This window comes from Corvus kubaryi, unplaced genomic scaffold (assembly GCF_017639235.1).
Source record: "Corvus kubaryi isolate FWS band 111438036 unplaced genomic scaffold, C.kubaryi_AGA036_p1.0 split1-73, whole genome shotgun sequence".
Lineage (NCBI taxonomy): Eukaryota > Metazoa > Chordata > Aves > Passeriformes > Corvidae > Corvus > Corvus kubaryi.
In genome coordinates this window covers 455,451-480,582 of record NW_024582081.1, presented here as the reverse complement: position 1 = coordinate 480,582, position 25,132 = coordinate 455,451, and the positions used below count along the sequence as shown (strand labels likewise).

The window sequence follows — 25,132 nt, the reverse complement described above, 5'->3', positions numbered from 1 at the left end:
GTGCAAGAGCTGTGGGAATCATATTAACGGGGAAAGAGGAAATATATGTCTTCTTTTCCTCTGTTTTTCCTTAGAAAAATACCAACATTCTGCTCCCAGAACCATGAAAAAGTTATAAACAATGTGCATGTATTGGTTTTATCTACATTTATCTGGCTTGGAGTTATTTCTTCCTCTATCCCTGACCTTAAAAGGGAAAAGGTTTCAAAACTTCTAAATGCTCCTGGTAGGCTTCAAGAGGTTCTGTCAGCTCAGACTTACCCTGCAATACAATGATTCAGGGACAGAGCAATACCACTTGAAGGTCACTTTCTGAGCATGAGACTTCCTTAGAGCATGAAATGAATTGGAACAGAGAGATGTATTCTGAGTGTCTCCATTACTGCAGTCCTATGAAATGTAAACCACAAATCTGTCATCTTCCCTGCCCCCTCCGATGCAGAGCTCCTTCAAATTAAGACAATGAAAATAAATCACTTTACAGAATTAAAAAATGTGTTTAAAATAAATAAAGGGAGGGAAGGGAGCTTACTGGAAACTTAGGTGCCAATCACAGATTTATTCTAATCCACTACTTTTGTCAGTTTGTGGAATTCATCCCATTTAATTTGTCAAACTCCAACACCCATTTAAAATTAAAATGTCAGATTCTTCCCTGATTTGCACACAAGTTCTACTTTAGTGAGACTGTAAAGACATAAAATTTGGAAAAAAAACTTTATTCAATATGGTTTGCCCCACTACACAATATATAGTTATGTGACATATTACTATGAACACCTATGTTCCTCCAAATAAAACACATACCACACTTTCAATAACTTTTGTGCTAAGTCTTTCACGCAGTGAAATTTCTTAAGGCATTTATGATTTATTTTTTTAAACATTCCTGCAAATGTCAGTGGCTGTTAATATCTGAATCAAACTGTTCCCAGTTCATGTGACTGGAAATGGTGCCCAGAGCAAAAAAGCCAGACATTCTGACTCTCGTATAAGTATAGTCTGTGTGGAAATGTTTCTACTGAGCAGAAGTAGAACTTGCTGAGTTCACATCAGAATACATTTTGGCAGGAAACAAGGTAAGGCTGCCTTATGACCACTTTATTATTATTATTACCTTTATTAAAGGTATGTTTGGGAAATAAATGGTCTAAGAGCTGAAGAAAAACACCATGACCTGCTAAATAAGGATTCTGGCTGGACACAAGGCTAAGTGGCTCACATATTGGTGGCAGTATCTGAAACTTTTCTGGGATTAGATTGGAATTATCTCACAGGATAGAAGGCTGAATTTGGGGCTTTAGCTTATAGCCACTCCAGGGAGCAGTTCTGAACAGCCTTAGGCTCTTAAGAGGTTTTCCACCTTTTAAGTAGAAGGAATGCCACACAGCAACCAGCTGTGCATAAGGGTAAAGGGCAATTTTAGCAATGAAGACTGAAAGAGATAAACCGAACTCTATGCACATGTGAATGAGATTTATTTGGAGTGTCGCATGGGTGGTATCAAAGACAGAAAACTGTGCCACTCAGAGATGGCTGGACTGGGAGCAGCTGTAGACTTGCATTTGCCTCCAAAGGTGTTAGTGCAGCTAAAGATATTTAAAATATAACACTTGACATATGCACATACTTTCAGAGAAATTGGAAGATCTAAAAGCACAGCAGAAAATCTGTAACTGAATACCTAACTCCCTATGAAGCTCCCCGTCCAAAAGAGAAAAGCTTTTTTTGTTATCATTGTAAAAATTTCGATCATAATTAAAGATTCAGATGAGTTCTCTAAACTTTATCTGTCGTTTAGGAATAAGCCTTTTTTAAGACTAACCACTGGATGGCCAATGTAGATAGTTAGGGTATGTGTTTAGACACTACTTTACTGAAAGAAGGAACAGGGAACAGTAATTAACTCCTTCTCCCCAGTCTCCAGCTACCTTCTCTCGTTGTTACCCGATACTGTTTGCGTGTTCTCGGCTACACGGAAGCAAGCAGTAGCTTCAGAACATGACAGCTGTAGTGCTTTGTTTCTCTTCTCTTTGCTTTGCATCCTGCTTACAGCATGTGCACAAGAGGAGAGGAACAGGATAGAGAAGCAGCTCCACCATACAGGAGGTTCGCTGCTTTGGCAGGACAGCATTTGTGTTCCAGTGCAACTACAGGGCAGGGTCTTCAGGCTGCCTACATAACACTGGACTTACATTTATGGGACCCAGGCTACCTGACTGAATGGATGGATTGCTTGGGTTTTTTTTTTTCCTTTCATCAAAAAAGTTCTTTCCTCCGTGCCTTTAAGTGGAGGTATCGTGGCAGCTAAGAAAAATAGGTGTCAATAATTGGACAAAGGAGACTAATAAAATAGCCTTGTTGTGGTGCCAAACTGTGCTTGTCCTATCTATGCTGGATGTGGATTTTGTTTTAAAGAAAAATCCTCAAAGAAAAACATGATGAGTGTGTTAAATAAATAAATAGCAGATAATGATGCATTAGAGCAGCTCGTATTCAGTCTTCCAGGATCTGCAAGTGTTTTCCCTAAGCTGAATTGCTATCATTATCTTACCATTTTTAACTGATAAAAAGTTATGAGTTGTCTAGGGATGTTGAGTGAGAAGCAGGGGGAAATCTTACCACAGACAAAAAGCTATACCCCCCATGTTTAAAAATAACAAACCAAGTAGGCGGCTTAGTACATCAGACCTGTTTTATCTGGTTTGAGATGATAAATGAGGTGGCAATATAAACCCAGTTTTTGTGGATATTTCTTTAGCAGAAGAAATGGTGTAATATATATGCAAAAAGCCACAAACCACTGAAATAACTAATACCACATAATCAAAGTTATATCTGTGTGCCTGTAGAAACCAGTTGCACTCAAGAGTGCAGAAGAATTCAAAAGCATCTTGTTTTGAGGTTTTATTAAGAAATTTTTTAACAAAGAAGTCAGAGAATGTTTTTTCATTAAGTCTTTATACAAATGGCTCTATAACAGAAAAATCTAGATGTGCCAGGCTTAAGTAGTGAGAACTTACTGTAGATATGAAACAGTCTTTGTAATCAATTCTAGTTACTGAAATTCTTAGTGTTTACAAAATATCTGTAAGATTTCTCAGTCTGATTCAGCAGATGGCAAGAACTCAAAATACCCCAAAACTCAGCAGTTTTCAAAGTTTATCGTCATACTGAACATATACAATGATTTTTGTGATTTATGTGTACACACATTCCTGACCTGGATCAAACTTCCTTACCTTTTTTTTTAGTAAATTAATTTTGCAGCAGCAGAAGAGAATTATTTGTTCTATCTCAAGATCTGAAGTCAAAAAATATTTACATGTTCAAAATTTTAATCCTTACCTATACTAAATTCCTTATAATGTCTTCACAATTGTACATAAGAAAATTCAGTTTCTTTCCAATGCTTTAATCATTACATTCTGATCTGGAGGTTTCTCTGCTTCATCCAACAGCCTGGGTCTTTAATATCTTTTCTATCAGAAATTTATGACTTTCTTCAGTGTTGTACTCTGTAGCACAGCAGTTTATATACAGGCTATATTTCAATGGAGAGTTTAAATTTGCATTCTCTAAAGCTGCCTTTACATATACTCATTATAAATATTTCAAGACTCTCTTCTCTGCACTTATTTTCATGATAGAATTGGAGGAGAATGTGGAATGAAATGTAATCAAAATAGAATAATAACTCACAGCAGACACTATCATTAGAGGAATTTTTAAGTAACTTGACACTATATCTCTTTGAAATATAAGCTATACTGCATGCTAATATTTGAGTAAGAGATAGTTTTCTAGGTCATGAACAAGATATTTCTGTCTTTTATCTGTATGCCTTCCTCAGAAAACAGTGGGCAGGATCTATTCATTTCAAGCTACAACAACAGGAGTACCAAGGGTTCTAGGACACATCTGGAGCAGACCCTAATTGAGGGATCAAGGCAGCTGTGTCAAGATATATATATATATTTATAAATAAAGACAACTTTGGTGTGGGTTTTGCCTTAACGTCTCCCTGAAATCCTCCATGTAGTTAGGGCTTTAATTGGCAACATAAGCAGCCTATTAATACATTATTTGAGCTAATGCCAGTTTAAGGAACTGTAACTCTGCTGAGGACCATAGGAGTTGAATTTGAAAAGTGTATATATTTTATGCTTTTTATATCTTTAAAAGGAATTATTACAGATATGAAAATTTTCTGACTTATATTATCAGAAAAATCTTATATCCTGCATACTGCTAAAGAGATGTTTATTCACAGCTATTTCCAATTGACTTATTCCTGCCTATGCAGACAGTCTTGAGAACTGTGGTTTAATGGAAAGCCATCTGATTTCCTTTCTGGGACACAGCTGGATTTCCACATCAGAGGGAGTAATGTCAGACTCTTAATATAAAATTTCACACAGAAACTTTGGACTGCTTAGAACCCTGTTATGGCACTTGATATATTTTATATTAACACTGAGTTAGAAGGAACATAAGAAGCTTGTGTCTAATCAGATATTGACATAATGATAGAAGAAAAACAATTGTGTCATGAATAGTCCCTAATGGGAGTGAATAATAGTAAGTTCAGTAGAGTGGAACAGAAAGAAAGCAAGATCTGTAAATATCCTGTCAAATTCTTTTCTCCTTGTTTCTCAGACTGATGTAATGATCTGACAAGATTGAAATAAGGTGCATTTTCTAATATTGCATATTTCTGCTTTATCTGTAGATGTCTTGTGCCCTAAATTAAATAAAAAATAAAAATATAAATAAATGAAATCAAAATCAACAAAAATCACCAAGCAGACTCCCCAAAACCCGAGACTTTGTCTTCTGCTATGTTTACAGGGTCCTTAGAGCACAGTGAGCTCTTGATCTATATTAGAACCTAGTGTCAATATTGGTCCTGTCATGAGTTTCCTTCTCTTTCGCATACTCACATTGAGCTATAGCATCTTGCCACAAAAGTAGTACTGGTAACAGCAACGGCTGAAAAGAAAGCTTAATACATCAACGTGAGTAATTATATGTTTCTGCAATTGTGCAAGAGAAGTCCAGCACTTTGGTATCTGTGGGGCAGAAAAGCTCTTTGCTTTGCTTGAGAATTCATTGAGAGCTTGAGAATTCATGTATTTGGATGAAATAGAAACATGAGGCTAATTTCTACACCCACAGATAAGCCACACAGAAATCAGAGAGTTCAAGGCAGTTCTTCCTTATGATGTATTACAGAAAAGACTGATCTTCCATCTGTCTTCCTTTTCCAAATCTTCCTTTACTTTCCTTAGCTTCTTTATAACACTATATTGTGATTGAGCATTTCATGTCATATTCATCCCATGTCAGTGACACGTATGCTCTGTACTGTCCTGAGCTTTTGTGTAGCTTATTGTCCTTTGATTTGAAAGTACTGACAGATTTAGCACTCTTTCTTTTCCCACTTTACACATACTTGCTGTAAACATGAAACAACCACTTTATTTTACCAGGCCAAGGGTCTATCCTTTCCACATTAAGAATCTATTTCTAGTTCATATTTTCTAGAAGGCTACTGGTATTTATCTATCAAATACCTCTTTGCTGCACTGTGATGCAAAAGCGAAAGCGGTGAAAGGCAGGGGGAAGAGAATAAATGTAATTGAGTTAATGAGGTTATCCATGTGAGTCTACTTAGATTATCAGCTCTCTGGAGTAGGAATGATGTGCTTGTAGCACTTTGCTTAGTGTTTGGTGCAACTGGTCCCACCTTTGACTGACGTGTCTGTGAGCACAAAACACAGCTAACATGATAGCACACCCTGAACCAGGCACCCAGCACAACTGTTTGGAGTTGTGAGACTCAGTCAAAACAAACAAACCAACCCCCTTATCTAAGGACATTCATTAATAGGAATGACAGACTTGTGGAATTAAATTTCCCATTGCTTACTGTTAGAGTGTTTCCTACAACATTGTCTATACTGACAACTGCTGGAAGCTTGCTGTTGAACCAGATGTATCTGCAATCCAAATCCCTTTTTTTTTTTAAATTTTTCCGGTAATATATCCTGAAATATTTCAGTATCTGTGGATATTGGGCAGATTTCTGGCACAGAAGCAACTAAAGCACCAGATTATAATGGAAACACCCTATTAAAAAGTCACAAGTCTTCTTATGACTTTTTTTTCTTCTTTAGACTATGCTAAGGTAGCCTAACACTACTTTAGTAAAGCAGACACCTCCTGTAATAACACCCCAGGTGATCTGGCTCAGGGAAGACCATCAGAATTTTGTTAATTGAACATTTAATCGTTTTTTTCCCCAGATGGTGTTTTTCCCTTGGTGCTGAGTACATTATTTTAAAAAATAGAAAGGTAAGACCTCTTAGGGCATATTTTATCCTTCGTATTGTAAACACATACAAAAAGATGAGCTGCTCTATGGACAGTTCACACAAAGTGTCTCTAAGTTTAATTTAGGGCTGTTCCTGAGTGTTTAAATTTTGTTTACTTGAACATCTTTCCTGAACACAAATGAAACAGAAAAGTAATGTCATTTAATGTGTGAAACTGACCAACTCGGATGTTGGGAAGGACTCTGCTTTCTAAATAATTTTATGTAAGCTCTTAATTTGAAGATATTGGCAAGGTTGGGGACAGATCACAGTAAAACATTTGCTTGAAATTTTTCTTGCCAGTTGTTGCATAACTTAATGCTTGTGTATTACTTCAGGTTCTATAACTAATTTCCTAAATCACTCTAGGCTGCAACATTTTCATAGAATCATAGAATTTGCTTGGTTGGAAGGGACCCATCAGGATCATTGAGTCCAACTCCTGGCCCTAAGCAGAACACCCCAAGAATCACACCATGTTCCTGAGAGCATTGTTCAAACACCTCCTGAGCTCTGATAGGCCTGTTGTTGTAACCACTTCCCTGTGGTGGACCATGTTACAGTTTTAGGAGAAATTAAGACCTTGACCAAGCAAGCATCCCTCAATTATAACTCCCTACACTCTTTGCAATTCTCTCACACCTAAATTTTCAGTAATTAAATATAAATTTCCTTAATCTCTTTTCTACATTTTTTCACAGTGTAAACTCTATCTAAAAATATAGGGAGGCAAATATTTAATTCTTTCCTTTCTTTCTGATCAGTTCTGTTTGGATTGTGACACTGCAGAAGACTGGAATTCAACTAAGGGTATTCACAAAGGGAAAATGAATCTGCTGCATAAAGCTAAAGTAAATTGTATAAAAATTATAGAAAAAAATAGATGATGAATACAGAACATCCTTTACATTGTCAGTCATGTCTTGACAATATTTGAAAGACATGGGCATTAACATTTACTAATGTTATCCAAGAACCAAGATATGGAAGGCAAAAGTAAAAGCAATTAAAATGTCTGAACTGTAAACTGGTGAGATAATTTCATTGTATTCCTTATCCACAGTAATACATGAAAGAAAGTGATGCTTGGTCCTACATGCTTCTACTCATTACTGACTATCTGTCAAGAGTTGGAAGTGACTCCTTCCATCATAGTCACAGCTGTGCCTCTAGGTACAGTTAACAAGACTTTGGATTAAAAGATAAAAAATGAGTGATGATACACCATTTAAGGACAGGACAGTTATCATGTGTAGAAGAGAATGAGGTTAGTTAGCAGAAGGGAGAAATGGCACTGCAAGGGGAGGTGCATTAGAAACTGGCAAACCAATTAAAGTGTTTGAAATGATCAACAGCTTCAGAAAAAGGAATTAATGAAGATAAATTAGTATAGGAAAAGAGGTGCCATTTTTCATCTAGAAGCAGGTCACCCATCATATTGAGGATATTCTTGGTCTGTGGATAAGTCCTTGGACCTTGGATAAGTCAGGAAATGAGACAAGATATCAAACAAAAAAATTCTTTTATACAGCAGTGGTGGAGACTAAGTCAAACGAGTTGCTCGGGACAAAAAAGACAGTAGGACAGTTGATACTAGATACTTGGTCAGTTGAAGACGTTGAAGTTGAGTAAGACGGCATAAGACTGAAAGACTGGGAATGGGTATAGTGAGCAGAACAGCGATCTGGTAAAATTTTAAGTTTCTATTGCTCATGGAATGAACATTCAGTTCCCTAACTAGATCACACTAATTGTTCTATTTATTTAGCCCTACAAAAGCTGTAGTGGTGGCTTCTATGCATGTCATAATACCTTTGATATAGAAACCTCATCATCTTAATTGAATTTCATTACCTTTGTCTGGGCATCTGGGTTATTTATCTGTTATTTATTATGTTTCTTCTGTCTTACTGTAGTTAAATAGTTTGCCACCTGTTCATCTGCAACATACTTCCTTTATTGACAATCAGGACCTTAACTCAGCTTATTATGATAACCATTCAGCTGACAAAAGGAAAGACATTTTAACCACAAAACCAGTAGGAATTCACTGTGCTAATTAGGCTTTAGGTCCCTCATGCTAAGGTCTAACTGAGGACATAAAACATAAATTATGGTTTGAGCCCACTTCACATAGTTACAGCCGTCTCCATGTAGTTAATTTCCACCACAGCTAGTTCAGCCTAGTGAGGCAGCCAGGACTGCTTGGGTGTTAGCAAGCACTGTGTGTAGGTGGACTTCTAGCCCAGCTGATGTCCATTGTCCTGCTTTCTAATTGCCAAAAGTATTTGAAACAATGCAACAAATGAGTACAAAATCAAAATAATCACATTTTTTAAACCTCCCTGAGTGTTTTACAGAGAGAGTTTGCCCCAGGGTTGTTTCCTCTATGGAGAGCATAATGGCAATTGACAGGAGAATGGTTGGTGTTTCAACAAAAAATGAAAGCTGATCAAACGCTCTCTTTTTTTAATTTGACACAAATTTTACACATCCACATGTGTACATGCAACAGAATAATAACTGATGCCCAAAATAAGAGAGTAAAAAATTAATATCATTTATTCTCTTCACGTATTTTTAAAATAAAAGTTATTGGTTGAGATTTTTAAAAAACTTTAAAGACTCTCAGGAAAAACTGATCTTTGTCAATTTTTCCTTGAGACTAGTAGGTAATTTCTGCAGTAGAAAAGATAAAATTAGAGTGCTAAGTACTTTCGTTAATCTCTTGTCTCCTGCAGAAAAGGACTAGGCTCAAAAATACGCCATTGTTTCATGACATTTTGGGCTCTCTGCAGGCAAAAAGGTTCAGTGATACGATCAAAGTCTACATTTTTCAAACCTGTCATTAAGTACTCTGGGAGTTGTCCAAGAAAACCAACAAGACAATATGTAATTTTCCGCTTGATTTAACAGAATATGCTCTTTTCTAAGGAATGAAAATGAGGAGGCCCAGTTTCCTACAGTTTTGTGTTCTTTGTTCCTTTCTCTATCCTCTAGTACAATAAATCTTGTCCACTCTCAGTTTTTCCTATGAAATGCTTGCTTGTGGTGGGTTGTCCTAAACTACGTTAATCCTGTTTGATCGACTGACACAGCCAGTTCTGCTTATCTTTCCCCCTCTACGCAAATAGTGATTCTGCACGTGTGAATTTTGCAGGGGTTTAATGGTTTCCATCTTAAAAGTTTGGTTGGTGTTTCCTACTGTGTTCAAAAGCTATTATGATGTCTGAAGAAATAACCTTATTGCTTAAATTTCATTTGTTAGGAAATAAAAGACTGATATTCCTATTTTTTTTATTGTACTTTACAGTGGTTTAAATGGTAGAAACTGTTTTTTCTGTGCTTTGACAGTCTGGTCAGCAGATATTTTGCTAATTATTTTTTTCTTGGTGTAGCCTAAACTGTGTTGCATTGAATTTGTTTGGCACATACTAACAAACAGATGCTGGCAATCTGCATTCAACATAGAATTTGTCTGAAATAAACTTTGTTCAAGGAAGAGGGGAAGCTATGCCACAAGATACCTCACTTTTCAGTTGGTAATAGGGAACAAGCCAGATTTTCAGACTTCCTCATTGCTTGGGTTTGGATGCAGCAGTAGTGTAGTACACTGTGCTCCAAATGCAGGAGTATCTGGCTGTAGGATTTGCAGAGGCCTGGACTTTTGGAGCCTTCTGTGACCTAACCCTGAAATGTAATGCATACATCTCCAGAATGCTGGCAGGGATTTGACTGCAGCTGTTCAGCCAACTCCCCCTGCATGAGTAACTGTGATAGGTTCTGTAGAGCATTTATGATGAAAAGTACATTTTACAATAAAGAAGTAGTAAGAATATGGAAATGCAAAGGGAAAACAATAAAGCGACTTACTGGAATGTGTATGAGTTTTGCTGTGTCGAGCTGGTCATATTTTTAAACAAAAAGAAGCTCTATTTCACAATGCATAAATGTATTATTGCATTTAGGTGAAGAATTCAGGAGGTTAAATGCTTCATAGAGATTTTGGCTCCTAGCCAGTGGCCTTTTGCAGCATGTAGTTGGCAAACATTGCATTGCTGGAGACACTGCTTTTTCAGATACATTAATTTTAAATGATAACTCTCACTAGATAGAAATTATGAGAAAGAAAGTTCAGCATGATGTAGCAGGCATTTGAAAATCCTAGTCAATATTTTTTCATGCACTAAATAAAAGTTCCTAAGTAAGTCAAATCTCACCTAGAATCATTGCTTGCTAGGTTCAAGCTCCTTGAACCTTCCTAAAGGAAGCCTTTCAACAGGTAAACTAGGTTTCCCAGTAGCTGGATCACCCCTACTTAATATAAATACAATGCATATGGCATGATTTCATACTGCTTAAACAAGTAATAAAAGAAAAAGCAGAATCTCATATCCACTAGAAACTAAATGAAGCAAGGGCAGGACCAGCTTTAATCCTGGCCACTATGGTCTCTTAATTTACTTCATATTTTCTGATCTTCTGACTTGTCCCTTGCCAGTCACGCCTAGAGCTTGTCAAGTCCTAAAAGACAATTCTCCCTATGGCTGAAAGAGATGGGACTGTGGGGGCAGGAAAAAATTTTCAGCTGCTTGGAGCATGACTTTAGCAATATAAGGGAATATTTAATGGTAGCTGATGCCTTCTGAGAAGATAAATTTTACATCGTGCTCAAAATGGCGGCCAAGGAAGGCTTCTTGATGCCACAGGACAGCAGGAACCGAGACCAGGTTCCAGCACTGGGCTGACAAGAATGAGTATGAAAATTCAAGCTCTAGTAACATAGATGGGTGGAACATCTCGGTCTGCTAAAACAAGTTTTTCTTCACACCCTCTGCATTACCATATGCCAGTAAGTAATGCGACACCAGAGCACTTTAAAACCCTGCTGTTACTCTATGTACCTTTATCTCCAAACCAAACCCATGCTCATTTAGCAACTCATTAAAATTAATCTCTGCAGCATGTGTATGGCAGATGTGAAGATGCCCTGCAGCCATGTCTTCTCAGGGAGTGGTGTGAGAGGAGGGTGGAGAGCATACAGCGCTGGTGGAGCAGAGCCCAGCTCCGAGGGCACTGTCATGGCATCTGGGCCCTGTAGTACAGTGCTGAGGCTCTCACGCTGCTGCTGCCCCAGCCTCAGCCCACCTCTGTGTGAAGCCTGAGTCCCTGGATATTGAGATTCAGCCCCCTCTAGTCAGCCTCTACCCTGGCCTGCCATGTTGTGTCTTAAACCCAGGAGAGCACCTGCCCTTGGCTGCAGCAGCCTCATCACCCTCCGTACTGAGTGTCCCAGCAGGAAGTGACAGGACAAAGAGCCCAAGTTTGTAGCCTGACCAGCCACTTTGGGCTCCTGGAAGAGCTGGCTGTGAGTACAGAGCCTGTTCCTCAGCCACTGTGCAGGGTGCTATGGGAACACGGGGCACAGTTCATTCTTTGCCCTCCACATCTTTGCTGCACAGTGGTGATGGTGCAGCATCACTGCCAAGAAACTGCTTTGGGTCCTTTGTGTCTCGCCAGCACTCCTGTGGATTAAACCCTTTCCTGGGGTCCTATGGGTGAAGCCTAACCCTGCCCAAAGGCTTGTCCTCCAGCAGGCACAGCCTGAGGCAGTAACAGGGTGTTATTTCCACTCTACTGGGACTTGCTCAACAACTAATATTGAGAACCGAATGAAATATCACAGCCAGTAAATCATGGTGAAAACTCAACCACTCCAAGAGAGATGTGTCTCTTCGGAGCAGGCTTCCCTAGGTACCCCTCTTTTCCTCCAGGCAGCCTGTGTTTGCCATAGGTCCAAACTACCAGGATGCCAACTGGTCACCAGCGTTTTTGTAAGGAATTGGAGGGAACACTCCTGACCCAACAGGAGGGCAGTGCTCTGCCTTGGCTGCGCTCCAGGAGGCTGAGTCCTGAACCCAGGTGTGGGCAATCAGTGCTGCCCTTCCCCTCCCAGCTGATCAAGGGGATAGGCAGGCAGTGCTGGGGGATCTGCTCACCCTTCCAGGGAGGCTGCAGGAAATGGTAACTATCTTGAAGATAATCACAATTCTGTAACAGGTCTTGCATTTTTAACAGGAATATGTTAACATGAAGGTCTCTGGGAGCACAAAGATGATATATCTTGAGTTGTAAGTTTTGACTCTCCTCTGTGTGTTGCCATTTGCACCTCCTCAGCTTTGGAAGAGAGTGAGAGATGAGGAGGATCTCAGGTCTATGCCTGCAATCTCACACCTCAGTGGTTCTGGCTGGGCACTGCAAATACTGAATCAGGCAGGCAGGCTTCCTGATTAGCCTCAGTAGCTTGTTGACAATTTATACCAAGAATAAGTTAAGAACTTATTAAGAATAAGTTATACTAACTCAGAATGAGTTACTATCACTCTTAAAAATGAAATATCCTGCTTGAACACCTAAATCCTTTTCTTTTCCCCATTTAGTGTCTGTTGAAATTCTGTCTTTTTTTGGTGGAGAATATTGAATACTTTGTTAGCTTTTAAAATGTAGCTTACACTGATGCCAAAATGTTCTGGTTTCTTGCTGAATTTCTTTTTGATAACATATTTTTCCTTAGAAGCTAAAAGACTGACTGAGAAAAAACAGACCCCAAAACATTAACTTTTTTTAAAATGTAATATATCTAAACTTTGGAAATATCTATGGCTCTACATTATGTGGGTTTTTTTTGAAGAACTGACTCATCAGGATGTGCTCTGTGAAGACTTCTAGGAAATAATGCACCTACGTGATTAAAACTATTCTAAGTTTCTAGTTTCTAATTTAAAAATTAAGATTGATCTTTAACTTGACTTTCTTACAAGCCTACCTGTGTCAATGGCTTGGTTTTGCAAAACAATTCGCAGAGTAATCACTACTGGTGAGTTATCAGTAGTTGTAATGAAAGTGTATGGGTTCTGCCAGGCAAGTTTACAGAGAAGGAAGGAAAGAGTGTTTTAGAACATTAAAGTAGTTCTACGCTTCTGTTACACATTCAGGCCATTGTATCTTTATATTACTCCTGCAGTATGTTAATTTCTGGCAGGTTTTAGTGGGAAAAGAGTTTTTAAGTGAGGTTGGAAGATACAAGTACTCCAGTTGTAATCAAGGCTTAGATTCTTGTCAGTTCTAGTCAGTGAAAATACCCATCAGGGTATTATTCTACTACTATGGTTCTCTCAAACTGTGCCTTAAGTAATTCTTTCTGTGTATCTTCAACTGGACTGAAATTATATGCTCTTTCAAAAGCCTTTTCCAAATACATAATAATGATGCAAGAGGTAAAATACTAAAACAAAGTAGAAACTAAGTAGGATAGCAGAACCCAAAAGCAGGAATGGAGTAAAAAAGCAAAATCACTTAACATGCTCTTGCAGGTTTTGCTATACTAGATCTTGTTAGTATATTTATAATTTTTAAGTGTTAAAGGTGGAAAAAAATAGATGTTTGACTTGGTTAGATAAGAGAAAACTAAAAAAAACCCAACCCAAATCATCCCACTGAGTATACAAAGTCATCTGATCCACATAAAACACTCAAGTTTTGTAGACAAAAGGTTTCTCAAGCCTGAGCCACAGGCCCCTCAGAACAGGGCTTATGTCAGAGCAGTAAGTGACCAAGAAGCGCAAGGAAGAAATGATAGTTCAAAATAATTTATTTGCATGTGTCATTGTATTCTTTCCAAACTGAATAAAGAGAAATTATTACTATATAACCAGAGCCTATATTTTTAAAGGTATTTAGAAATCTTTGGAAAAATAAATAGTGTGTGTCTTGGGGGGAGGGGAGGATATGCCTGTATAGTTTTTCAAATGTGAATGATACTCCTTCTTCTTTAATGTATATTAAGGCAGAGGAAAGAAGCGAAATCTCTGTTAGGAATTACACTGAAAGTAGGAGTTAGATAAACCAGTAGATTGTTTCCCTGGAATGATGTATTGGTTTAACCAATCCCTGATGGAAGGGAAGTTCACAGCTGTGAGGAATACATAAATTCTTTCAAAGAAACTGAACATAATAGACCAGACAGTTAAGAGATGGTAAATTATAAGCAGAAAATTTATCTAATTACTACTTGTTTGGTGTTGAACCAAAGTACTGGACTGCTAAACTGATCCAATTTGGCAATTTGGCATTCTCGAGCCCTTTTCCTTCTATTCCAGTTATTTTAATTCTAAATTTTAAAAGTGGAAGGAAATACGTCTGAAAGTTCAGGAAATGTATTTATGAAGTATTGATGCTTATACATCTAAAGCAAAAACTAAGGAGAAGCAGCAACAGATTAAAACTTTTGCACAAGCTTCCAAAATAGTTAGGAAATGTCAGCATCTAAATCAATTATTAAATATGTAGGGCAAAATAGATGAGTACTTCACTGTATCTTTTTCCTTAGTAGAGTTTGAATACTGCTATTTTTCTTATTTGTTTTATCTTGTTTTGTGCCAGATGTTCTTATCAGGGAAAACAATGGTGACGTGTTTTAATATTGATGAGTTGATTCTCCTGGGAATAATAGTGTATCTACCTTCTCAGAATACAAATTGTGGGAGGCTTTCTATAGCATAATTACCACAACACATTGAATTTTAAGTGCAACTATTTAAAACTGTGGAAAGAACTTTCTGTTTATTATCTTTGTTTTATCTATTTAAGAGGAGAATGACTCTTCTTTTAAAATTATGTACTGTTTTGATGGCCTTTAAAAAGCAAGCATATAAATCAGCAGTGGTAATGTGTAATCTGTCAAAGCAGCATATGCTTAAGCACCTTATAAACTATTAAATAATCATAATATTTCTCTTTCCAAGTTTGTTAGTTTATTTGTTGAAGCAATTGCAGAGCAGTTGCAGAGTAATTAAAGTACTTTACTTTAACTTTTTTTTTTTTTCCCTTCAGGAACTTGAAGTACCGATATTATAAATGATTTGGTGACAAGCTGAGCTTGCAATGCAGGCAATAAAAACCGTGGAAAAAGAAGTGACTTTTATAAAGGAAATACTTTTCACAGAATCCTTCCTCAAGCACCAAGAGTGCAGCAGAAATCGGGAGAGCAGGCAGCTCCAAGAGCAGCAGCCATTGGAAGGAGCTGTCTGCAGCTCTCAGTGCTGTACTGAGCATGTCCCAGCGGAGCCCAGTGCAAGCAGCACATTATGCAAAAAGGCAGCTCTAGCAGATGGGAGAGAGGCACAGCAAGCATTTGCTTCACTTGCATCACCACCGCTTGAAAACAAACCTGGATTGCTAGAGGGGATCTCGCCAGCAGGCCAAAGGAATGAAATCCGGGAGGATGGCTTGATTGTCAAAGGTGTTGCACTGCGAAAAATCATGGGGAATCAAGATGGGAAGCTAAAGAAAAATACAGGTGATGTGCAAGAAGGAGGAGAAGATGTCTCTGGGCCCAAGGATACGGACAGCACAAAGAAGGTATCAGGAGGCAGAAGGGGACTGGGGAAGCATGCAAAAGGTAGCGAATCGGGTAAGAAGAAGGGTAAGTCGGACTCCAGGCCCTCTGTGTTTTCAAATCTGAGGATCAGAAAAAATCTGTCCAAGGCTAAAGATGGGAATAGCAGTTCACGGGAGGATGTTTTGGAAAGCCAGGCCTTGCAGCCTGGGGAGCTGGACAGTACTCATTCAATTGTAGCCAAAACTCCCGATATAAGCATCTCTGCAGATGAAGGGGGTCTCTCAGACACAGATGTTGAACATTTTGAAATCAGAAATGAAACTGCTCCAGCTGCTGCAGAGACACAGGATGGACAAAGGACCAGCTCTGGCTCTGATACGGATATATACAGTTTCCATTCAGCCGCAGAGCAAGAGGATTTGCTTTCTGATATCCAGCAAGCTATTAGACTGCAGCAGCAGCAGCAGCAGGGGGCAATTAACATTGGAACTGAGGACCTTGTCGCCAAAACAATGGGCCGACACATGGCTAATTCACAAGCAACCTCCTTAGATTTCGAACGGTTTTTTTCAGTAACTACCACTGACAAAGAAAGGAGCCCAGACACGGAGGGGGCTTTTCCAGCGGTATCGGAAATTGTGGAAAACCTTCCTGTCTCCGGTGCCACTGAATGTGAACCGAAAGAAGCGGTAAATGGCACAGGCTCTCCTGGTAACGGCTTATTTGAAACACAGGAACGTCAGCTATTGACTGAGGAACAGCCCGTTGCTGGAGTGGATGCTGTAGCCGGTGAACTACAAGACGGTTTGAATAGAACTGCAGTAGAAAACGGGTCTGAGACACACAGCTCCACACAACCTTCTCCAGCCTCAGTGGCCGATGCTGAGGCTAGAATTGCTGAAGTGCAGGCTGTTGATTTTCAGGGCTCAGTAACAGAGGGTGGTATTTCAGATGCAGGCCGTGATCATGCTGCTGAGACTCAGGAAGGGAAACACACTCTGTCAGCCAGTCGAGAGGAGCTGCGTAATGGTTTATCCACGGAAATGAAAAATGGCAGTTTGTCCTCTGAAGGAACAGCAGACAGTCCGATGCTTGGTTCCCGATGTTTTAAGCCCTATCTAATTAATCCCTGTTACATCAAAACCACAACTAGGCAACTGAGTTCTCCCAACCATTCACCTTCTCCCTCCCCATCCCAGAGCCCGCTTTTCACAAGGAGGCAGGATTCTGTCCACAAAAAAGAAAAAGTCTCAGTCAAGAAGAAGAGGTCTGCTAGTTTGGCAGGTTTGTTTAGTCGTTCTGCAGACTGGACAGAAGAGGTGTCTAATCACAAAAGCGAGATCACAGAGAAGGTGAGCTCTGCAGACTATTTGGAGCACAAGGGGTTTAGAGAGAAATTTCAAACAGAAAGAGTGCCTTTGACTCATTCAAGAAAGTCCTCAGGGGTCCAGGCTTCTACAGAGACATTTCCCAATGTCTTTTCAGGTGAGTGATATGTATTAAGGGTTGTTTGGCTTTGGTATTTTTTTTCCCACAACAGCTTTGAAAATATTTTTAAAATACTTTAATTCACTTAATGCAATACTTTGCATGCATTATCATCTTTACTTGTGCTGACAGCTTTAAAATCCAAGGCCTGATCTTACAAACACAGTCACATTTCATCAGTCTGGCAATACTGCCACTAAAGGAAATGCATAACTCTGAAGTTTTTCATTCTGCTTGTCTCCGTTGTCTACATCCTGTAGAAAAAGGCCGAATGCCTTAAATTATTCTTGTTGAAAAATGCTAAAAGCTGCACTGTTGTAGGCAGACCAGCTCTCTGCATAAATAGATCTTTCAAATGTGAAGCTTTCTGTAACCAGGATCCTGTTTGGGGTTTTCTTGTGCTAGGTGCTTTTCTAATGTACTGTAAACATCTGAGACCTGCACCTGGTGTTAGACTGAGGTGGTGATGAGGATTTGCTTAGTACAAAAAGGAAAAAGCCATGCAAGCACAGATGGACAGCACTTCAGACAGGAACCAATTTCCTCTTCAGAAGGGGGGAGGAGGAAAAGAAAAAAATGTTAATGTATTGAAGGGCAGCAAAAACAGGAGAGGAGAAGGGAACGCGGGGTTGTACAGTTTGGTAGCTGTGTCAGGCTGCTGCTTAGGCTACATAAGGTGACTCATTCAGTAAAGTATTCTTTACCTTGCCTGTTAGGCAGCTTGCATCCTGTCACAATGACATGGGAATAGAGAGTTCACAAATGAAGCACTGTGAGTAGACGGTTGTATTTTCCTTCACGCTGAGGTTATTTCCCCTTTTTCTGCCCCACCCCCCCCCCCCACCCCCGAAGTTTCTTTATAAAGGTAATATATTCATAAATAGGAACATTTCTGCCACATAGGAGGTATGTATACAGAGAAAACTGAGCAGCATATTCCATATATTTTTCACTTAAGGAACCTGTAGAACTAAGAGAATACAGAGAACATACCCTAAGAGCACCTGTTATAAGATAAAACTGGTTTTGTTTTGAATGAAGTCAGTTCTAGATGCATGAGCACAGTAACCATATCTGTGCACAAGCTCTTCGCAAAAAATGGAGTGAGATTTTTTTCTGGTTTTATGAAAAGTAGACAGAAGAGTAAGATTTATGAAATAAATACCTAACATTACTTTCTAGATTCAAGTCACAACTCTGTCATTCTTCAGTAGTCTTGAACAAAATTCCCCAGTTTCAGTCTAGAAAATTAGAACTCAAATTTTTTAAAACAGAAAAAGCCAGTCCCCTCTGAGACTAGCCCTCTATGAAGTGAGCTGAATCTTTTTTTGTGTTTTAAATCCCTTTCACCCATTTCTAAGACTTAATTTCAGACATACTAGTTAAACTTTTCCAATTTGAGGTGTTCACTAATTTCAGATTTATAGCATATAAAAATCACACACTTTTTTTTTTAGCTATCAACATTTGGCAGCTTATAAAAAACTCAGAAAAATTTTAATTGCCACATCAGTAATTAGACCTTATAGTGGTGCTATGACAGAAATAAATTTTATGTGGTAAACTTCAAGAACATGGTATTTCTTTTTAGATACTTGTTTTCTGAGAAACAGACTTTTTTGCATTTCCTCACAAGGTTTTGATTTGCTTACTAAAAATTTTTGGATTGTTTTGTGTTTTCCCACCAATACTTCAGACTGTTATTGTGAAGGGACCAGTGTCCAATGCAACAGTAGTTCTATCTCTTATGGAAATCACAGTGACCCTCATTTGCATGTACATACCAGCTGTCTTTACAGGCAGAGGACAATTATATCTTTCAGTTCATGCAGAAAAGCTTAAAGTGAGGGAACTGGAAATGACTCATCTCTATTTGGCCATTCATAGTTTTAAAAAATGTATTTACAATCTAAAATTTATCAAGAATTTAAAAATAACAAGTGGTGTACATAAAAAAGGGGAATTAAACTTCGCATTACTCTTCCCATAAACTGCCATTGCTGCAAGAGCAGAAAAGCCTCTAAATAAACCATTCTGGTCAGCAATGATTACAGAAATAATTTCCTTGTAATTTGATACTACTTGTGAAAAATGTTGTATTTTACTTGCATGCATGAGATACATTGACTTGGGGATTAGCATCAGGCTTTTAGAAATAACATTCTTTATAGTGGGATATTTGTAGCTAAAAAAAAAAACAAAACAAAACAAGAAAAACAAAGGAAAGGCAAACCCAAACAGCTTCTTGCCTACAGCATTAAATCCCATTTTGCTGTGCAGTTACTGCAGTGTTGTTCTGCATTTCTAACTGGAATCAAGTAAAATATTCCACAACACTTCATCATTGATTTCAATGACTGCAGGTTCTATGCAGATGATTGGCCTACTTTTGCACCATGTTGTGGTTTGGCTGTGTGCCCTTTGGTTTTCACAGTGATACATACGAACTCTTTAAGACTGCTTTAATGTAAAATGAAGATGGAAGCCAAGGACTTGAATGGCAGAGACTTTGCATATCTAATTTTGCTTTCTATAAGAAGGAAAGTACAGTATTTCGAATTTGATGCATTTCTTAGGAATGTGGTGTGCACAAATTTATGGGCATTTTGTAATTCAGGCATTTGAGCTATTTCATTTTTTATGTGGACAGCTGTATTTGAATTTGCAGTGACAGTAATTACAAGTTCTAGATTACCCAGTGCACAATGGGGCCATGGCTTTTATATTGTGGTCCCAGGGGGACAAGAGCTCGATAAGAGTTGGTTCTCTCACTTTGTTGTGTGGCAATGAATGATTTGCACTAATGTGAAGAGAGTATCTTGGTGGGAAAATGAAATTGATATTTCCAAACACTAACATAACTGAAATGAAAGACCCAGTAGATAGATTTAGTAAAAAGGATTTCATCCTTGCATTAATTTGAGGTGCAGTGATTGCAGAGGAGCTAATAAGGCTGTCTTTTACATAAATTGAATGAGTCCCATCAGCTGCCCCAGACAGTAATTAAACTTGACCCAGACAAACCCATGCCCTTTCTAATCTCTGTTGGCTGGTTGTAACACACTTGCTGCATGAAGCTCTTTCAAACAGATCATTTACCTTTAAATTTCTCTTCAGAGATTTTTATTTGTTCTGCTCTATCTGTAAAGAGGAGACAAACAAAAAGTCCTGGTTACCATAAAACAAAACCTGAAGCCAGTACTGTGCTTGTGTACTCATGTCTGCTTTCTGACTTCTGCCACTTTATTTCACTTCCATACTGTTTTAATGTTGTCTTCCCACTTCCAGTTCCATTGCAGTGTCTACAGGCATATACAGAGGTCTTAGTATAGAAAAGTATGCGAAAACTCGAAAAAGTTGGATCAAAGTTTATTTCTGAGGCACAAAGTAAACCTTTTAAAATGCTTTTTCAAGGCTTTTTTTCTTTCTGATTCATGTGATGACACACACACAATATGGATTTGTATCTGTTGGCATCCTGAGTAGACTTTTTATCAGGCAGCTGTTATTTAAGATTACTTATGGTTTTCTGTTTCACTGATGATGTTTGTTAGCAGTAATACAAACGATTCTTTTATCAGATGAGGTATAGCCTCATCTATCTAAGGGAGCTGCCCAACAGCAACCCTACATGTGGTATGTGATCACCCACTACACTGAGTGTTGCTAGCAAGCATCTGAAGGGAAAGATCCTCCTCCTTTTGCCTAGTACACACAAAACTCGGGGGAGGGGGGAGTCCAACACTGCACTTCTACTGTACTAAAATGTGTTTGAAAGTGGCCTGCAATATGTTATTGAAAGATGGGTGAGTACTGATCTGTTGCGTTAATGTTACTGTGCCAGAACCCCAATATGGGATTTGGAGAAATGTGAGTAATTTCACTGGAATCCAGTGCTGCCAGGCTTGTTTTGATGGGATCTCATGATTAATACTTTGATCTTTATCTAGAACTTCATTGGGAGTAGCAGATTTTGGTCATGGGATTGAGTGGCTCTGTCTATTGGGCAACCACATTCTGACCAGCAACCGCATTCTGAGGTATGACTGGGAGCCTGACATGTCTGGAGTAGGAATGTGTGGACTTGGTTGCCTGATGGTCTTTTTTAGGGTGCAAAGGGGGAAAGGAGAAGGGACAGTTTATAGCTGGGATCTGTGCAGCTCTACTTGGTTCTGAGACACAGTATCACAAGAATATCCATCACACAAGGGATCTGTCTGGAACTGACCATTAAAGGACGTTGCGTGCTTCAGTGACTTCATTTCTGTGAAATGAGCAGCGGATTACTCCAGTGGGAATAATTATGTGGAGTTTAAGTTTGATTCTATTTCTTGGGTTTAATTGTGCTTTATTATTTTTTAAAGTATGCACATATTTTTTAATAGCTTGGGGCATGGTTGGTATATTTTTTTTAAAAAATCCCCAACTGTGTGTGTAGGACTTACTTGCAGAAAAAAAAACCCTATTTCTTGAAACAGGCTTTTTTTTTCTCTGTGCTGTTCTGTTTAAAGAAAAACAAATTTGGAATTGAAAAGCAACTCTAGGGATATTTTAGGCTGACTATATATGAGGGATTAAGTTCTAATGTGAATCATGGTGATAGAATATGCAAAAATATTAATTACCCAAGATATTTTGTTTGTTTAGTGTTCTAATCAAGCTCAGGATATGGCCAAGTGTATTCCTTATGAACTACTTCTGCCAAAATTTGAGCTTACATAAGGAGTAGTGGTGATGAACCATATATATGTAGGTGTGGGTGACTGCAGCTTTGGTTATTTTTAGATACATTTGAAAACATCATTCTGTAGCAGTTAGCTGGACTGCAAGTTTCCAGAAACTTACTTTTATGGAGGCAGTTGATCGTTTTTGGGAATGGGGTGAGTTGGTACAAGGGGAACAGGACAGAAGAAGAAAGGACAGCTGTGAAAGGAAGGTGATGGACAGATGTGAGGACTTTACATTGTGTCACTTCATTCCTGCCTCTTCACATGATAATAGAAGGCCAGTTGCACTTCATTAAATGCTTTAAAAAGGCAGCAAAGGGGGTTCAGGAGCTGTGGCATGCTATCATTTTCTCTAAGAAACAGCAGCTTCCTGCATTCCTACATTGCAATTCATGTAAAGAAAATTAAGGACAACGAGGTGGTCTGTGTTACCTTGAGTATAAAAATGGCTGTTCTTTTATTTCCATGTTGCTGCTAACCAGAATGTTTCCTTCACACTGATGGAAATAGCTAGGCTTTCTGACCAGGAAGTGGGTGATGTTTTCTGATGCCAAACCATGTTTTATTCTCTCATAAATACAGACCATAACTTCTTTCATCTGTAGTTGCACAGCAGTAGAACCATTAAGTAAGTTAGCACTTTTGTAACAGTAAGAAGCAGTGGTTTTGAGATTGTGTGCAAATATCACAGGTTGTAAAAGAAAACCCTAATATATATAAAGCTAAATGTAAATACATAAATAAAGAAGTATGTAAATCTTTAGAATTTAATCTTTTTGGTGTCTTGACATATATAGCTAAGTAGTGGCCGGAAAGCCTAGTCACAAATGAGATTTATTGAGACATTCTTATTTGTGAGTACAAGTATGACTTTTTTGGTCTCAGGATCTGTATAAGAGTTATCAGGAGTGCCAGAGCTCTGAACGTGGTGTGAATTTGAATGAGGAGAAAACATAGATAACTTTACTCTGGAACTAATTACAGAAGGCACCTTCATTCTAGAGTTTATTTGGTGCCAGGATCTGGCTCAGATGTACCAGAGATAGATGCAGAAGACGTAGAAATAGCATGTACCAGGGAAAAAGTAACTGCTATCCTTTCCTCTTCCTTGCACTGATAAGGAAAAAAAAATCACTCTAAAAAAGAAATGTGTGCTGCAGTATCACAATAGTTAACTAACTTAACATCTCTTAAAAGTCATGGAAGAAAATGTGGTTTTCATTTAAAAAAAAAAAAAAAGGGAAAAAAGACCAAAACAAAAACATTGCCTTTATAATAGAGGTTGTGTATCCAAGTGCTATTTCGTCATGCAAAGAGTCAAGAAATAATTTATGCTGAGAAATTGTTGAGGGAAATACTTGATTACATCAGTGAAAGAAAATAAAGGCCCAGTTACAGCAAGGGAGTTGTGTTTCTAGGTTTTCTTCAGATGAAGTCTAGAAGAACATATCTGCACAAATACATAGATGTACATGTGTAGTTTTTGTGGAATATAGTTCTAACTTTTTGCTTTTCCCCTTTTTCATCTTACTGTTGTTTGTTTATGGACACAAAACCAAAAGCTTTTGTACATCCTGATAAATATTAAAAAGCAGATATTAAAGTTGGAGATTACCAAACCTTGGGAGCACAGCTCCTGCAGCAGAAAGAAAGCTAAGGCACACCTGGGATCTAATGAGCAGGTTGAAGGAAATGTGTTATTTGTGTCCCATTTTAAAGACTTCCTAGTTTGGTTCAGTTGTGTCTTGTGACTTTTGGCTGCTTGAGCACACACTTGAATTTACTTCTAAGGTAGAGATAGGCCAGACTGCTTTGAATGTAGAATAAAACATTGAACCATTAGGCATAAAGGAAATTGGGTTGTATGGAATAGTGTGTATCAGTTTGGACTGACAAAAGATGCTGCTAGTAATAGATGCCCAAAAAGACATCAGAGGAGCTTCTTACTTTAAAGAGCTAGATGGAAAGAATTGTGGCTTTCCAGCAGTCTGTAAGAACCTGGCACAGACTGCTGCCTTCACATCACAAATCACCACAGAAACTAAAAGGGTAAAGGTGGACAAAATTAAATACTTGCTGAGAGGAAGCTAAGTACCTGGAAAACGCAATACAACATTTGCCAAAGATGCATATGGTGCCTAAAAGATTTGATAGACAGACACATATAGATTCTCCTTCATAATAAACTGCTATAATTATAGGGTAGCCTTGTAAATGTACCTCTGTAATCTGCAATGATACTGCATTAGAACCTGAAGAGAAATCAATGTGAAAGAACACATGCAATTTAATGTTGTGGGAGGGTGCATCTTGTTTATATTTTTAGAAAGATATTTTGTACTCTATGCCACTGCTATATCATAGTTGAGGAATTGTCTGGTATTTAAAAATTTTAAAACCTTCAGCTTCTGAAAGTTAATATATGAAAGCTTCTGAAAGATGTATCCTTTCCTTTTACTATTTTTGTCACATATATAGTTGTCGCTAAGTGACATATATAAATGACATATAGCAAGAGGAAGGGATAAAAGAATAGTTTAATATTCTGTCTCAGCTTATCCTGTTATACATATGTCATATGTAAGAAAATTCACTGTGGGGGAAAGGTGTAAAATCTTAGTCACCATGAAAGCAAAATTTCAAGGAGCTCATGTTCAAGTTAGGGAGAAAGAGTGCTTCCCAGATTTGCTAATCTGGAAGAATGCTGAAAGCACTGTCACAGCCTATCACAAATATTGAATATGTTGTGAAACTCTGGTGATAGTAGAGATATAATACCTGCTTTTTATAAAACGTAAAATATTGTTGCAAATAAGCCAATTTTCATCATGTTTTGACTGCAGCAGCAAGTAAGGCTTTGGAACAAATCTTGAGGGAGGAAATTAGAAGATATAATTAACTATTGAGTATATGACAAAAGGGTAAAGAAAAATGACAAAATGCAGCATGGTTTTATCAAAGATCAATAAGACTACATTGCTAATATTTTATTTACAGCTGCTTTCTAGACAAAACAAGTGTGCTAAGAAGGCACTCACCTGCATTTCTGTACAAATGGTAACACTGCAAATCATTTATCCAAAGAAGAAAATTCCTGCTGGTTTTAGATAAGGGACTCTGTCATGTTACTTCACTGCTAC

General features: G+C 38.2%; 1 protein-coding gene across 5 annotated transcripts in view; it reads left to right on the top strand.

The window, feature by feature from the left end:
• The first annotated feature begins 1,014 nt into the window (after window positions 1-1,014).
• Window positions 1,015-25,132, top strand: part of FMN2 (formin 2) — a 167,637-nt gene continuing 143,519 nt past the window's right edge. For 3 of the 5 annotated variants that reach the window (XM_042014394.1, XM_042014393.1, XM_042014391.1), the window contains exons 1-2: window positions 1,025-1,079; window positions 15,270-17,262. In XM_042014394.1, the coding sequence (XP_041870328.1) occupies window positions 15,321-17,262 (1,942 nt within the window). In that variant the 5' untranslated portion in view covers window positions 1,025-1,079; window positions 15,270-15,320. Of the gene's footprint in view, window positions 1,080-15,269; window positions 17,263-25,132 lie in introns of all 5 variants that reach the window. The other 2 variants (XM_042014395.1, XM_042014392.1) reach the window with 2 other exon arrangements.